General features: G+C 46.1%; 1 protein-coding gene across 3 annotated transcripts in view; it reads right to left on the reverse strand.

The window, feature by feature from the left end:
• The window catches only part of LOC128615407 (katanin-interacting protein), a 17112-nt gene extending 233 nt beyond the window's left edge, over positions 1-16879 (reverse strand). The window contains exons 1-28 of one of the 3 annotated variants that reach the window (XM_053637478.1): positions 16739-16879; positions 16221-16267; positions 14580-14650; positions 12341-12492; positions 12102-12202; positions 11759-11860; positions 10864-10956; positions 10501-10723; positions 9974-10099; positions 9582-9799; positions 9327-9445; positions 8749-8848; positions 8071-8271; positions 7740-7877; positions 6713-7403; positions 5853-6500; positions 4596-4804; positions 4424-4496; positions 3605-3782; positions 3184-3349; positions 2910-3082; positions 2755-2807; positions 2509-2619; positions 2176-2315; positions 1793-1894; positions 1536-1696; positions 1078-1166; positions 1-962 (exon numbers count right to left, since the gene is read on the reverse strand). The exon at positions 1-962 is cut by the window's left edge and continues 233 nt beyond it. In XM_053637478.1, the coding sequence (XP_053493453.1) occupies positions 904-962; positions 1078-1166; positions 1536-1696; positions 1793-1894; positions 2176-2315; positions 2509-2619; positions 2755-2807; positions 2910-3082; positions 3184-3349; positions 3605-3782; positions 4424-4496; positions 4596-4804; positions 5853-6500; positions 6713-7403; positions 7740-7877; positions 8071-8271; positions 8749-8848; positions 9327-9445; positions 9582-9799; positions 9974-10099; positions 10501-10723; positions 10864-10956; positions 11759-11860; positions 12102-12202; positions 12341-12492; positions 14580-14650; positions 16221-16267; positions 16739-16745 (4551 nt within the window). In that variant the 5' untranslated portion in view covers positions 16746-16879 and the 3' untranslated portion in view covers positions 1-903. Of the gene's footprint in view, positions 963-1077; positions 1167-1535; positions 1697-1792; positions 1895-2175; positions 2316-2508; positions 2620-2754; positions 2808-2909; positions 3083-3183; positions 3350-3604; positions 3783-4423; positions 4497-4595; positions 4805-5852; positions 6501-6712; positions 7404-7739; positions 7878-8070; positions 8272-8748; positions 8849-9326; positions 9449-9581; positions 9800-9973; positions 10100-10500; positions 10724-10863; positions 10957-11758; positions 11861-12101; positions 12203-12340; positions 12493-14579; positions 14651-16220; positions 16268-16738 lie in introns of those variants that run through there. The other 2 variants (XM_053637469.1, XM_053637487.1) reach the window with 2 other exon arrangements.
• Between the last annotated feature and the right edge of the window lie 107 nt (positions 16880-16986).

The raw sequence follows: 16986 nt of genomic DNA on the forward strand, positions 1-16986 counted from the left end.
CACACACACACACACACACACTCTTTCTCTGTGGCTGTGTCAGTATTAGGGATGTCACAAGAACCAATACTTCAGTACCAACATTGTTAAAACGTGACGGTACTTGTTTTTCTTCAGTACTGTTGGTACCGATTCTAATTCTAACCTCAGTAGGTTGCAATTCTTCCGGACCTGATGGGGGCAGCAAATACGTGCAAGTGTTTTAGTCGGTCCACGAGTGGTGAAGAACACATACAAGCACATGGGAAAAGCTACAGAAGATTAGCTTAGCTTAACAAGTTTAGCGGTTGCCGGTGTGCAGCCGATGCTATCGTTCATTTCAAACAAAGTGAGGAAACACCTGGAATTTGGTGAAGCACCTGAAAGACGATCCTATATTATGTTTGTTTGAGGCAGCTGCATTGTAGCCGTGAAACCAGCTAACGTTATGCTCCATGTAATGTTAGCGATAGCCGGTTATTTGTTATAAACTACCTCCGAATGGACCACCATGCATCACCATTCAGCCCGTGTCCTGTCAGATAAATGTAGCCTCATGTCACTAATAATTATTCACATGTTCATGCTTTTAATAAACCTTTCTGGTCTGCCACCATATCAGTGAATTTAAACTAATGCTTGCATTCAGAGTATAAGGGGTGTGTGTGTGTGCATTTAAGAGTGCACCTTAGCACCTATTAGTCATAGTCAGACAGTGTTTGATAACTAAAATATCCCTCTTTCTCCTTTTGCCAGTATCAGCCAGAGGAGGATGTCCACCAGGAGTTTTTAATTTTATTTAAAAAATTTTTAACTTTTTTTTTTTAAAACCACACTGTGGTATCGACTTTGGTATGGAGTATCGTGTACTTTTGGTGGTATCGATACCGACTACTAGATTTTTAGGTATCGTGACATCCCTAATCAGTATGGGCGTGTCCTGTGCTTGGGTGTGTCCATCATGCAGGTTTTTGGTCTCAGTGCTGAAACAGAAAACAAAAAAACTTCACATTTCTCCAACTGAATCTCAAAGTAAAGTGTAAATTGTGTGTGTGTGTGTGTGTGTGTGTGTGAGAGTGTGTGTGTGTGTGTGTGTACCTGGGTCTGCTGTTGTTTTTTTCTTATTGTGCTGTTTTACAGTTTGGTTATCGTTGGTCATCTTCACATCCTGTTCCTCCACATGGTTGCTGTGAACACACACACACACACACACACACACACACACACACACACACACACAGTTGAGAAGGATTATGAACTAGAGTGATGTAGGTGAGGTAGAGGAACTGCCATGCAGACACTGCTGGGGTGTTTTACAGTTTCCAGGAGCAAAGTGGGAGGGTTCAGATTTAAAATAGCCTACTGGTCTAGGCCACGCCCACATCAGTTTTAAATCTGAGTAGAGCTATAGATGGCGCTGTGTTCCAGACTGGTGAGTATACACTGTTTACACTGAGTATAGAGCAACACACAGGGAGCAGCACTGAGCTGAACTGAGTATGAATACTAAATACAAATCCGTGCGCGTGTGTGTGAGTGAGTGTGTGTATACGTACCTGATGACGGTGTTCCTCTCGCGGTGTGCGATGCGTGTGTTGTCGGTGAACAGTATAGTGTGGTAGGGGACGACGGGGTCGAGGTTCGGCAGAATTCCCCGGGAAACTTGTGACACACACTCCAGGATCCCATTATACACCAGGAGATCATCCACAAGGAGCTACACACACACACACACACACACACACACAGTAAAATGCTTGCGTATGATGTAGTGTGTGAGACATAGGGAGAGAGTTTCTCTGTTCTATATTACCCCAAACTCTTTGACTCCTCTCTGTGGTGTTTTAGAATAATTCCACAGTTTGATCATAGAGACGGTCACAGGCCGGTCGAAGATCACGTACACATGATTCACCTACACACACACACACACACACACACACACACACACACACACACACACACACACACAGAGGATTAGCCCAACCCACTTTTACACTGCAAAAGGAAAGTTCTTTCCTTTAAAACTGAGGTACAGACTGATTACTGATTATTTCCTCTGCTTTTGTCTGAATTAACTCTTATTTCAGGAGGCGGAGTCTGCATATTAATGAGATTAAACATGTGTTCTCTCTTTCTCACACACTCGCACTCACACACACACACACACACACACACACACACACTCACACTCACCAGGCCGGGCAGCAGTGGAGCGAGCCACATGTGGCGTCCATCGTGTGTGTTATTGATGCCGTTGATCAGTTTGTCTGGTGTTCGCACATCTCCACACACACCATCCAACACGTTCACACTGTCTGGGAACGCAGCGATGTCTGACACAGGAGGTCAACAACACACACACGCGCACACACACACACACACACACACACACACACACACACACACACAGTGTGTGTCATTTATTAACTTGATCTTACTAATGCATTATATCTTATATTACATCTTTAACCTCTACTGTGAGCCCATATAAACAGTGTGTGTGTGTGTGTGTGTGTGTGTGTGTACTGTTGTCGGTGAGAGGAATCTTCTGGTCATTGTGGTCATAAAGCTCTAGACCATTCAGACCAATGTAGTACGGGTCACCCCACGTAGTCAAGAGCTGCAACTGAAAAATAACTGCACACGCACACACACACACGCACACACACACATACACACATACACACACACATGCATGTAGTCAAGGAAACAATACTTTAAACAATAACATAAATATGAATATTAATGATTATGTAGCAGGAAGAAGCATACATCCACACGGCATGAGTGGAGCCTCGTATTCCATACTGGCCTTCTCTTCACTCCTATAAACACACACACACACACACACACACACACACACACATTAATGCTCAATGTGTGTTTGTGTGTTTACCTTACCTGTACCTGTCTGTGTGAGAGCTCACCTGTGTGTGCGTGTTGCAGGTGTGTTTTTACACACACTCGAGGACTGGATATAGTCGATGAACAGAATCTCCTGAGCGAAGTCAAAGTGGCAGTTCCCCGGTCCTTTCCTGATCAGGAACCCATCCGGCGGAGACACACACACTTCGTCCACGTAAACACACAATGCGTGCAGCTGATACACACACACACACACATACACAGAGGGTTTACCCATTATTACAGATAACACACTCTAATGAGACCGAGTAATTCCCAAGCGCCCCCCCCCCTCACCCCTCTGTACGAGTCCTCAGGTGATTTGTTGTAGTTCCAGACTCTGAGGCCAGTGATCGTCTGTGATTGGCTGAACTGGATGGAGAGGGTGTGGTCAGAGCCAGGGGTGAAGGGGATCAGCCACATGTGCTCATCATCAGTGGTGATGTTCTCTCCATCAAACAGCCTGAGAGGAAGTGTGATAGTGACAGAGTGTGAGAGTTTAATAGTGAGAGTGTTTAAGAGTGAGTGTGAGAGAGTGATAGTGAGAGTATGAGATCGTGAGAGAGTGAGTGTGTGAACATGAGCGTATGAGATAGAGAGAGAGAGTGTGATAGTGAGAGTGAGACCTAATGTGAGAGAGGCTCACAGTGCACGAGTGTGTACGTGTATGTCTGCGTGAGTGTGTGTGTGTATGCGGGAGTGTATGTGGATAATTTACTTGTCCAGAGTACGAAGGTCATTGTTATACTCTGGGAGGTCGTTGAGGTCACGTGGTGTTGCTGTTACCATGGAGACGTCGACAGGGATGATCTCACCATCCTTACCGACAATCTCCAACCCGGTGAGGCCGAGATAGTGAGAGTCACCCCACGTCGAAATCAGAGACAGACACACGCCTACACACACACACACACACACACACACACACACACACACACTTCTCTGTAAATTATGGTACATTTGCTGCAGGGCAACAAGAACACATAGGGAGACACACAGAGGGACAGACAGAGACAGAGAGAGAGAGAGAGAGACAGAGAGAGACACACAGACAGAAACAGACACACAGACAGAGAGACACAGACACGGAGAGAGACACAGAGACACACAGAGAGAGACAGAGAGACACAGAGAGACACAGAGAGAGACACACAGACAGAAACAGACACACAGACAGAGAGACACAGACACGGAGAGAGACACAGAGACACACAGAGAGAGACAGAGAGACACAGAGAGAGAGACACAGAGAGAGATAGACACAGACAAAGAGAGAGACACAGAGAGAGACACAGACAAAGAGAGAGACACAGAGAGAGACAGAGAGAGCGAGACACAGAGCGAGACACAGAGCGAGACACAGAGAAACACAGAGAGAGACAGAGAGACACAGAGAGAGAGACACAGAGAGAGATAGACACAGACAAAGAGAGAGACACAGAGAGAGACAGAGAGCGAGACACAGAGCGAGACACAGAGCGAGACACAGAGTGAGACACAGAGTTGGATTAATATTAGTGAAGAATGATGATCTTACTCTTTCCCGTGTAGAGACCAGAATTCGAGTTCTCTGGTTCAGCACATGGCTCTACTGCAGTGTCCTGGTTCTTCTGCAAATACACACACGCGCACACACACAGATTTAAATATATAACACACACACACACACACTCTCTCAACAACACTCTCACACAGTCACACACACTCACAGCTGTGCTGTCCTCCCTAAGTCCGGCTTGTGTTTGTGGTATTCCCTCTTCTTCTTCGTCTGCAGTCTGTGGACGCTGAAGCTCCTCCCCCTCTGCTCCAGACCCCACCTCCTCATTAACACACACAAACGTGTCATCAAAGCGCGACATGGCTTCCAGGATCTCATCGTCCGTGGTGAAGAGGATCGTATCACCAAACTGATCTAGACCTAAGAGACGGCAAGAACTGTTAAGGACTTCAGTCCACACTGTTCCCAGTCCACACTGTCCCCTAGCAGCTTAATCTCCAATCCACACAGTCCCTAGTCCCCACTGTCCCCAATCCACACGGTCCCTAGTCTCCACTGTCCCTAGTCCCCATGGTCCCCAATCCACAATGTCCCTAGTCCTCACCGTCCCCAGTCCTCATCGTCCCCTAATCCCCACTGTCCACAATCCACACACTCCCCTAATCCCCACTGTCCACAATCCACACAGACCCTAGTCCCCAATTCACTCTGTGCCCAATCCACACTGTCCCTAGTCCCCATGGTCCCCAATTCACACTGTCCCTAATCCACACTGTCTCTAGTCCCCAATCCACATGGTCCCCTAAATCCCCACTGTCCCCAATCCACACGGTCCCCTAATCCCCACTGTCCCCAATCCACACGGTCCCCTAATCCCCACTGTCCCCAATCCACACGGTCCCCTAATCCCCACTGTCCCCAATCCACACGGTCCCCTAATCCCCACTGTCCCCAATCCACACGGTCCCCTAATCCCCACTGTCCCCAATCGACACGGTCCCCTAATCCCCACTGTCACCAAACCACATGGTTCCATAGTCCCCACTGTCCCCAATCCAAACTTGCCCTAGTCCCCACTCCACACTGTCACCAATCAACACTGTCCTCTAGTCCCCAATTTCCCCAATACCCAAGTTCCCACTATCCATAATTCACACTATACCCTATCCCCACTGTTCTCCAGTTCACACTGTCCCCTAGTCTTCTCAGTCCCTTAGTCCCCACTGTTCCCAATCCACTTGTCCATTAGTCCAAACTATCCCCTATCTACACGGTCACCTAGTCCCCACTGTCTTTCAGTTCACACTGTCCCCGAGTCTTCTCAGTCTCCTAGTCCACACTGCCTCCCATTTAAGCACTGTAACCTTGACTGTGGTACTGTTTTGACACACTATCTTTACACAGATGGGTAATTTGGGACACAGCCCAAAACCATGTAGGATTGGCTGGTTTCTGGATGGTAACACACCTCCAATCAGCGTGCCAGATGCTTTAGCGATCTCTCCTCTAAAGATCCTCCGTCCGTCCAGCAGCATGTCCACATCTCTCACTCCTCTGAACGAGTGAATGCGGGATTTGTTGTAGTTCCACACACGGATCATGGCGAGGCGTTGCGTCTCTCCAAGGTCCAGTGTGATCTCACACCGCCTCCCCGTCACAAATGGGGCCAGCCACATGTGGGAGTCGTCCTGCGTGCGATGGATGCCATCTGTCACCTTGGAGACGTCGCCATTAACCTCAGGTAGTCCGTTCACCACAGCAGCGATGCGTCGTGGTGTGACAGGTTCTCCGCTGGCACTGAATATCTCCACACCATTCAGGCCCACGTAGCGACGGTCTCCCCACGTGGACAGGATACGCATTACTAGGTGCTGCCCTTGCGGAAGGACCGGGATCTCAAACTCCTCCTCAGAGTCAGAGGTCACGGGGTCCGGTGTCACAAGAGTAGGGCGGGACCTGCGCTGGAGAAACTCGTCAAAAACGTCACCCTCGTGCTGATCAAACTTTGTCAGCGAGTCCGGTGATCTAGTCATCATTATGGGTTTGTTGTCATCGGTCTCGCTCAGCCATTGTGACCGCAGACCATGGTTACCATCGGCAACTAGGCCAAGCTCCTCTATGATAAGTTGAGAAGTGAGAGACATGGACATGATACTTTGTAGCCAGTTTTCAGATGAAACAAAAACATTAATATTAAAAACAGAAGTTTAGAACGTTTCATGTTTTTCTTTTCTTTTAAAAGTGTTGTATAAAATCAATAAAACACTGAAGACCATGTTACCTTTAGATTACGTTTTTCATTATACAGAGATTGTGCGCTTATTTTACCTGACCTCTCTGCGTCATGACTCTGTGGTTTCATCTGAGAGCGTGCAGACCCTCTGCGGCCGCTGATGGCTCGTACGTGTGGTTTCTCCTTGCGCAGAGTATCGAACAGATACGGCTCCTGCTCTGGTTTGGTCTCACAGCTTCTCTCCGTGTTAGTGAGTGGTGCCACCTGGTGGCCACAGACGCTGGCTGGACTGCAGGAGACATCATCCAGGACTGAGAGTTTGTGCTTCGCTGTGGGTTGGTGTTTGCTATTGCTTCTGTTCTGAGGCTCCAGCCATGGGGGGCGCTCTCGAGCCCCGCGTGATGCTGGCTGGGTAGTCACTGTGGTAACCGCCTTCCTGTTGCTCCCTACCAGGGGTGGATCTTCGAGCTCTAATGAGTCCGTCTGCATGTTGTGTCTGCTGTTACTGCTCGCGGGAGTACAATCTCTGTCTTTCTGTGACCGCTCACTTGTTTCCGTTACCGTGAAGGAGCCGGGCTTGGATTGATCCCGAGACAGGTTGTCATAGCGACGTGGGCTGAAGCAGGCAGGGCTGGGAGAGGTGCATTCTGGGAGCTGGAGTTCTTGCAGGTCGATGGTTGTGCTGTAATCGAACACCTGGTTACCGGAGCCTTTTTCTAAACGACCGTCAAACACCAGCGTGCTGTTCACGTACACGCGTACGTCACGGGCTCCTACAGCCAGCTCCTGATGGGAAAACAATCTGAGTACGAGTCGTGCGTGGATGGTGTGTGAGGTGTGTGTTGACACACACTGACAAATACAAACTGCTCAGCTCAGCTAATCCCCTAGAGCTAATCTCCAACTGCTCTACTTTCTCTCACACACACACTCATCAAGCACGCACAGAATACACAAACATGTACAAACCATCAACATTAACATTCACTATTTACTGTTCAACACACATTAGGATTATTATTATTATTATTAAATGACCCCTTCAGGATGCTGTAAGTGTTCCAGAAAGTTCACAGGCGTCTGTGTGTGTGTGTGTGTGTGTGTGTGTGTGTGTGTACTCACGTTCAGACTGCGGTTATAATTCCAGATTTTAATGCGTGCGATGCTGAAGTCCGGGGAGCACTCCGTGTTTCTCACCACAAAGTACAGCTGAACTGGTGCGTGGAACCGACACGCCCACATGTCCCGCTCTTTAGTGGTCTGTAAACACACACACACACACACACACACACACACACACACACACAGCAGAGTAAGTTTTATGTGCATCATCCCCCCCAAGTCCCTGTGAATGAGCTGTAACTATAGAAAGATACCATAATCGAATATTAAAATGAGCAAATTAATATATGCAGAATAACGATGAGAGTGATATTAGGGTGTGGTGTCTCACTTTAGTCTTGCCGTTGACGAGAGCGGCGAGGTTCCCGGGCTGATCGGCGTTCCGGATGTCCAGGTCATGCGGAGAGACTTGAAGTTTGCGGTTCCTCCTGCAGAAGAACTGGACCTCCGTCAGCCCTACTCGTCCCCCGCCTCCCCAGTTCGACAAAATCTCCATGGTAACACAAAGAGCCTCTGCTGAGCCCCGCCTCCTCTGTCGTTAAAAACATACACTTCCATCAGTCATGTAAACCACATGAGTAATGTGATGTATTAATTCATGTTTTGTTATAGTTAAGTAAATAATAAATGCCTAATCAATTATTTATTTAATTAATAAGTATAAAAATGACCAATATGAACCAAAGACATGATTATATAGTATGTAATACTAAAATGCTCAGTGGGCAATTAACCAAATTAATAAGATTAATAAGCCAGAATCCAATATTTACATCCACTGGCCCCGGTTTAATAATTTATGTAAATTTATTGTAATTTGTATTCATGGAAGAAACACAGATATGTAATTTGTTACTTAATATTATGACGATTTTGGAAAATTGGTAAAGTGTATAAAAATCTATATACAGTGACACCACCCACTGATGATGACTGAGTTACACTCACCATGACATAAAACAACCCATATAAATAAATGAGCAAACAATGTAGACACACACACACTTACAGCTGGTGGGGAACTGCTGATGTTGATGTGTGTGTGAGAAACTGTGGACTGAGCATCAGTCTCAATATTCTCCAGAGCCTTCAACAACCTCTTCTGCTGACTGAGGGGGGGGGGGGGGGGGGGGTCAGAGAGAGAGAGAGAAATTAAAAATCACACTTGACCTGGAGAATCATTCAAACAAATGTGTGTGTAGTGTGTAAATGGTCTGCACTTGTATAGCACTTTTTTAACCTTAGCAGTTCTAAAAAGCACATTACACTGATTCTCATTCACCCATTCACATACACATACACACCCACAGACACACACACACACACACACACACACACACACACACACACCAATGGCAGAGCTGCCATGCAAGGTGCTAGCTTGCCATCAGGAGCAACTTTGGGTTCAGTGTCTTGCCCAAGGTATGTGGAGTCATGTGGGCCGGGAATCGAACCGCCAACCCTACGATTAGTGGACAACCCGCTCTAAAACCTGAGCCCAAACACACCCAGTGTGTGTGTGTGTGTGTGTGTGTGTGTGTGTGTGTGTGTGTGTGTGTGTGTGTGTGTGTGTGTGTGGGGTGTTACCTGGGCCCCATAAGTGTGATCCTCTGCATGGCTCTCATTAATTGATTCTCATCTTCTTCATCCTCCTCCTCCTCAATATTATGGTTGATGTCTGCCTGATCTGTGACGGTGCAGTTCACCTGCTGAGAGAGAGCAGCCAATCAAATGGACCAATGGCATTCTAATTTGCATAGGTGTGCATCACTATGCAAATTATTGGGATCATTAGGGGATTACTGTGAAGCAGAATAACAAATCGTGTGTGTGTGTGTGTACCGGACTGAAGCTGAGTACACTCCTCTGTAGAACTTGACCTGGGTGGTGTTGGAGCTCAGATGAGAGTGTGTGATGCTGTTTGTCTGATGTGAGTGTGTGTAAGGGGGAGTTCACTTTCTGTAGTGCCTGGGACACACTGAGCCCCTTCGCCTCAGAGTCTCGCTCCTCCTGCTTTTTACTCAGTGCAGATAGGGGGCGCTCTACACCACTACCAGGACCTGAGAGAGAGAGAGAGAGAGAGAGAGAGTAATAACTGTGGATGGAGTAAAATTGTAGCACACAAACTCAAAATCAAGAGAACCGTGACGTTTCAGACAAAATGGTTCATCAGCTGTTCAAGCAAGTGCTTGTGAGGCCGTAGGTGAACCGTGTGTGTGTGTGTGTGTGTTTACGTGGTGTGTCCTGTCGAGTACTGCTGGACCTCTCGCTTCCTTTCTTCACCAGAACTGGTTTAGTGGGGATATAGGATTCCACGTTCTCCTTCCGCTTAGCTGAGAAACAGCGCTCTATCTTACGGCCTAATACACACAGACACACACACACACAGAAAAACTATTAACTGACAGAATTTACATACAGAGTACCCGACCCTGCAGCAGAGGAGTAATGGATGTTGCCTAGACCTCTTTATTTTTACAGAATATTTTTATCCAGAGGTCTGAAACTTTTTCACACAGAGCCACACTGGTGATCAGTACTGGGTGTGGACAGGGTGTGGAAAGTAAAGCCTGTATAATGAAAAGAAAACCAGGCTTAATATAAAGCCCTGAGGTACACCACACATGATACCTGCCAGGAAAGAGGGAGAATTAACTGAAAATGTGCCTGGTTAATTATAGCACGGTAGTATTTGAACACAGGTGTACAGGTGTGTACACACATGATTCGCTGTAGTCAGTTTTCAGAAGTGATAACATGCCTATAGGGGAGGGGCCAAAGTCCAGCACAATGAGGTCACTGGAGCTGGGCTGACTCCTGATAGGTTGGCTTGGTTTGGGGGAGGGGGGAAGGGTGATGTCACTGATGCTGTCATTACTGTCGTCCCTCTCGATCTGTTCTTCCACCCACTCATCCTCCGACTCCTCTCCTGCAGAGTCACGGCTGCTCCGCTTCACACTGGCCTCTAGGCTGCGCCGCAACACCTGACAAACACACACACATAAATTGTATCTGTATAATTATACATCTATACATATTTAAATGTATATTTGCATAGGTGATGATGGTGTTGGTGTTCGGGGTCAGTGTTGGAGCTGGTTTAGACCGGTTCACAGTCACTCACATTGACCTGGTTGAGGCTGAGCAGGAGCCTTTCAGCAGGTTCAGATTCAGAGTGAGACTTTACACCCAGCACTGTACACCCTTCTCCTCCCGCCTAAAACACAGGAATAAAGATGTAATGATGGACAGTTGACACGTGACTTTTGCTCATTATTTGAGTCACATTTGTTGTGGCGTTGTTGTTTATAATGTTATATAATCACATCCAAGACCTAAATATGTATACCAATTACAACATCGGGCCTCATTAATCCCACTGAATACAAACTAATTTATTCGTAAATAATTTGCAGCAGCTTTTCCAAAAAAATGTGTCGTTAATAAAAATCCAGTTATATATGAAGATGATTTATATCTTATATTCCTCTGCTGAGGCTGTGTAGAGTAACGTACATAGACCCACTAATGTCAACCGTATAACCCTCCATGATTACACCGTCACGGTATTTATTTCACTTACACACAGATTTAATCCACCTTATTTAATATTAATGATCTGAAATAAAGCAATTCTATTCAAATCCATATATTAAGATCAGTAATTCTCGCTGTTCAGTCAGGACAAAAGTAATGGCACCCTATAAAAAGAAACGTTAGTATGTGTCTATGTGTTGAGCTGCGTTACTGGAAAGATTTAGCACACACCACATTTAGGAGACACTCTTATATCACTTCGTCGCCATTTTGTCTCGTTCAGCTCTCTGTGAGTTTTGCCTTTTAAGGAGTTCTATGGGTGTGGCTAAATGTAAATCAGGTGTACTGTGAATGCTTGGAACTTTATAGCTGTTTAGCATTTATTAACGTGCACAGGAGTATGCAGGAAGTACCATTTAAAAAATAACAAACTAACCTGTCACACACACACACACACACACACACACACACACACACTTTACCTCCATATCTACACTCTCGAATGGCTCAAAGTCGTCCGGGTATCGATCTTCCGGAGATATTTTCACTCGACTCCCACTCTCTGTGCGGATGTGTATTGATTTCTGCAGAGGACACAGCAGAAGTCTTCAGTCTGGGCAGCTGTTGCACTTTCACCTTCCTCACACCCATACAGATAATCTCTACACTTTACACTCAGGTGAGACCTTACAGGTGTAATGCAGCAGTATGTGTCTGTGATGCTCTAACCTCTAACAGGTATTTATACTGTCTCATAGTACACATAAGCAGCTTTGCCTCTCACAGTGTGTGTGTGTGTGTGTGTGTGTGTGTGTGTGTGTGTACCTGGACCCATTCTCTATGCTGTGCTCTCTCAGGTGCAGTGTGACTCCTCACGTAGTGATGAGTCACTACGTACGTATCCTCTGTACCCCTTCTGGGACCGTCTACAGACACACACACACACACCACATACCGTACATGCCGTATGTTCAATGAGAGATTTTTTTCCTAGCATCTATAAACGTTTATAAGATTTCTGTCTATGTGTGTGTGTGTGTGTGTGTGTGTGTGTGTGTGTATACCTGCAATGTGTGTGTGTCTATGACTAGCTCTCCGACTGCCCTTAGCATTAGCCAGGTTAGCATTAGCACCGTTGATGTAGATGCAGAAGCCCTGTTCCAGCTGTTCTAACTCCACCTGCTTCGGGTCCTTCACCTGCTGCTTCCTCAGAGCCCTGACATACACACACACACACACACACACACACACACACACACACACACACACACACATCTGGAAATCTAAATCCATTTGAGTAGTACTGACAATGTAGTGTGTGTGGGGCATGAGACCCATGTTCTTGGTGGCAGCTTGTGATAGAAACAGTGGCACGCTCCTTCCCTCCGTAGTGCTAGGGTCTTCTCCTTGGGCAAGAGAGAATAACCCTTGAGGCCCCCTTACGAGGTTTACAATTTTTGGGATATACCCGTCCCTGCATGTGAAATGTTTCGGCTGGACGAGCAGATGAGGTTACTGTGGACCCAACGGTTTTTCAGGCGACACAGTGATGTGTTCGTGGTATGCGTAGAGCAGGATGAGGTACATAAGAAATCCTGGTGAACCACCACGATCATGGCTTGGAACATCCGTTCCCTTTTAGATGACACAAGGAGCAGCAGACCCGCCAAAAGAACTGCGCTGGTGGCCAAAGAATTTGAACGCCATAAGATGGACATCACACACTCTTCCTGGAGTGGTCGCCCGAAGGAGGCCCGTCACGAAGCGGGAGTTGGCTTCACCATCCGGAACGAAATCGCCAAGTAACTCAGCAATCTTCCTAAGGGCATCAACGACGCTGGTCAGCGTTTACACGCCGACTATGACAAACCCGGATGATATCAAGGAAAAGTTCTACGAAGACCTTAATTCTATACTTTTGAATGTGCCAAAGACGGACAAACTGATCATCCTTGGAGATTTCAAAGCACGCGTTGGATTGGACAGCCAGGCTTGGACTGGAGTCATAGGGAAACATGGCATCAACCACTGCAACAGTAATGGTCTTCTCCTTCTTAGAAACTTCAGCGAACACCGGCTCCTCATCATGAACACGCTGTTTCGACTACGAATTCTAAACAAAACCACTTGGATGCATCCAAGGTCCCACCACTGGCACCTCTTGGACTACATCATCATCAGACACAGGACGTTCGGGTAACGAAGGCAATGTGCAGAGCTGACTATTGGATGGACCATCGGCTTCTTATCTCGAAAAATAATCTTCAGATTAAGCTGCCAAGACGCCCGCAAGGAAAAAAGGTGTCAAAGCACCTGAACAACGTAATCTCCACAAACAAACTAAATGCCAACCTAAATGAGATGCCAGCTCAAAATGGAAATAATCAATGAACACTGGTCAACTCTTCGTGACTCTCTCTACGCAACTGCTCTCGATGCTCTCCGACCCAAAAAGCAGTGCACCAGGATTGGTTTGATGGAAACAATGAGGAGATTGCTAAACTGCTCGACGAGAAACACAAGCTTTTCAAAGAACATCCATTGGATAAGTCAACCGCATGGAAGACTGCATTCAGTGACACTCGCCACGACGTACAAAAAGTAAACTGCGACAGATGGAGAAGTCCTGGCTGCTGAAGAAAGCAGAAGAACTTCAAAGCTTCGCTGATTGTGGAGAAACAAAGAAATTTTTTGACATGATCAAGGCTTTCTATGGACCCCAACCTATGGGTACATCACCGCTTCTTGGCGTGATCGGTCGACTCTCATCCCAGAAAAATCCCAGCTATTACAGTGGTAGTTCGAACACTTCCAAAGTGTTCTGAAACGACCATCGGATATTAATCAGGAAGCACTCGATAGGTTACCACAGGCTGAAGTCAACGATGCCCTGGATCGTTGCCAGAAAACTTACATAGCTTTCATCTCAATTGCCTTTGATGTATCCTTAACATCAAATGGAATGACAGAATACCAGACACTGAAGTCCTGGAGCGGAGCGGACGAAACTACCCAGCATCTTCGCAATGCTGAAACAAATTCAGCTGCGTTGGGGCGGTCACGTTAGCAGGATGTCAGATGCACATCTCCCCAAACACATCCTACTCGTAGCTGGATCACAAACTCGCTGTGGACAGAAGAAACGCTTCAAGGATAGTTTTTTCATTTCAAACTTTAAATACCCCCCGCCATAATGGCGACAACGATGGGAAAAACTCTGTCTTCATCGAAATCGACGAACGAGCTTCCGTGTGTGTGTGTGTGTGTGTGTGTATGTGTGTGTGTGTGCGAGAAAGAAATTACCTGTTCCTGTGTTGCAGGCTGATTAAATATTCATCCAGTTGCTCTTTTGCTGCATCACCCCTCCTAATATCCTACACACACACACACACACACACAGATTACATTAAGCCATTAGTACTACTCAAAAGGGATTAGATTTCCAGGGGTGTGTGTGTGTATAAATCACAGACATGGGCATCAGCGAGTATACATGTGTACACACACACACACACACACACACACACACACACACACCTCATTGTGATACACATTGTGATCCGATCTTTGGTATTATAAGCGCTTGTGGTAGGGGGCGTGGCCAGTTTTGATGATTAGCAGGTCACATGACCATAACATGTCTGTAGTCTAACATGTGTCCCTGTTAGAAAGGCTGAAGAGCACAGATAAGAGAAAGATGAAAATATATAACCAAAATAAAGAGACAGAGAACAAAAAGAAATAAGAGAAGAGAGTCTTACGGAAAGCCTGCTGGTCCCTTAGCTAGAGGCTCCACAGGACAGTGAGGCATGCTGGAGACGGAGGAGACAGACAGGAAGACCAAGACAGGACGGAAAAGGAAAGAGGGAGAGAGAAGAGAAGGAAGTGCTTACTGAGAGACACGACATTTATCTGGGCAAGTCAGGAAACTATAAGGCATGAAACCAGCTCTCTCTCTCTCTCTCTCTCTCTCTCTCACACACACACACAGTTTATCTCTCTCTCTCACACCTAGGTTATATAAACCTACACATACAGTAGGAAAAAAGAGAAACACAGAAAGGGAAAGTGTGAAGGAGAGAGGAGAGAGAGGGAGAGAGAGAGAGAGAGAAATAGAGAGACTGTGATGGAGAGAGTGAGAGACTGTGAAGGAGAGAAAGAGAGAGACTGAACAACAGAGAGAGACTGAACGAGAGAGTGAGACTGTGAACGAGAGAGAGTCTATGAACGAGAGTGAGTGAGACTGAATGAGAGAGAGAGATACTGAATGTGTGTGTGAGAGAGTGTGATGGAGAGAGAGCGAGAAAGAGACTGAATAAGAGAGATACTGAATGAGAGAGAGAAAAAGAGACTGTGGTGGAGAGAGAGAGAGAGAGAGAGAGAAAGAGACTGAATCAGAGAGCCGACTCGTTCGCAAATGACTCATCACTAACATACAGTGCATATGGTAGGTTCTTTATATCGAGTTTATGTTGACGTTTCATCAGTCATTACCATTCCATCAAAAAACTCGCCACACACACACACACACACACACACACACACACACACAAACAAACACAAATTATTTACAGTCATATAACCAACTGTAAAGTGTTCCTGTAGGTGTCAGCTATAACACACACCTTTTTAAATTTTTGATATTTAACAAAATAAGCTATTAAATCATATCTAAATTAGATATGAATTTCACTACAGAATGGACTCATACACAAAATATACCATTATTTAAAGCTCAATAGCATTTGAGCAAAGGTGTGCATCATACCTGACACCTACAGGAACACTGTACAGTGGGTTATATGACTGTAAGTCATTCCCTTCAAATGCTATTGAAGTTAGAATTGTTAATTTAGAGACGGTCCCTTAATTTCCGCATATCCGCGAATATCGAACATCCAACATCCAACATCACACCGACTTTATTCCAGTGTCTAATCTCACCTCTTGGTCCGCTCCGGGTTTCCAGTGATAGGGCCGATCACACGCCCCTGCGCTCCGGAGGAAGAATAAAAACATTAGCTTCAATAAGGAACGGCCTGATTCATCCTTGCTAACATTCCAACAGTTTGATCAGCTCACCGGAAGCGCGCTCCCTTTTCCCGCATGAAGAACAACTTTACACCGCGGCTCAGTTTTGGGCCTAGTTAGCAAACTTAGCTACATATTTTCTCCAAAACAGCCCTGAGAACTACTCAAGTCTTATTAAGAATCTGAGTGTGCATTCACATTACAACTGTATAAACTGAATTTTATAAAAGTATTAAAAATAAACATGTTGCTGAGCGGGTGATTCGGTGAACATGACCGTTATTCTTACTGGCCTCCTCGCTGATAAACATAGCGCGTGAACACATAACTGGAACTCATTTAACTGCATAAATGAATGTTTTACGTATTTTGACAGTTTATTTGTTATATATATGTATAAGCTCTCTTTGCTAATGAATCCGTTAACTCACAGTCCATGACATTAGTCTATCCGGAACGTTGCTCCACACTGGCAGCCGAGTTCACGCTCACAAACCGTCTGTTGTTGACAGCTGGAGCTGGTAACCACGGAAACCCGCTGACCAATCACAGAGCGCATCTCTCTCCCAGCGTAGATTGGACAATAGGGAGGGACGCTGACCAATCACAGACTGCCATCGTTCATCGCCACATACGCCTCATTTCAGGCGGGGGGCTGGTAACCGTGGCAACCCATGAA

This window comes from Ictalurus furcatus, chromosome 1, assembly GCF_023375685.1.
Source record: "Ictalurus furcatus strain D&B chromosome 1, Billie_1.0, whole genome shotgun sequence".
Lineage (NCBI taxonomy): Eukaryota > Metazoa > Chordata > Actinopteri > Siluriformes > Ictaluridae > Ictalurus > Ictalurus furcatus.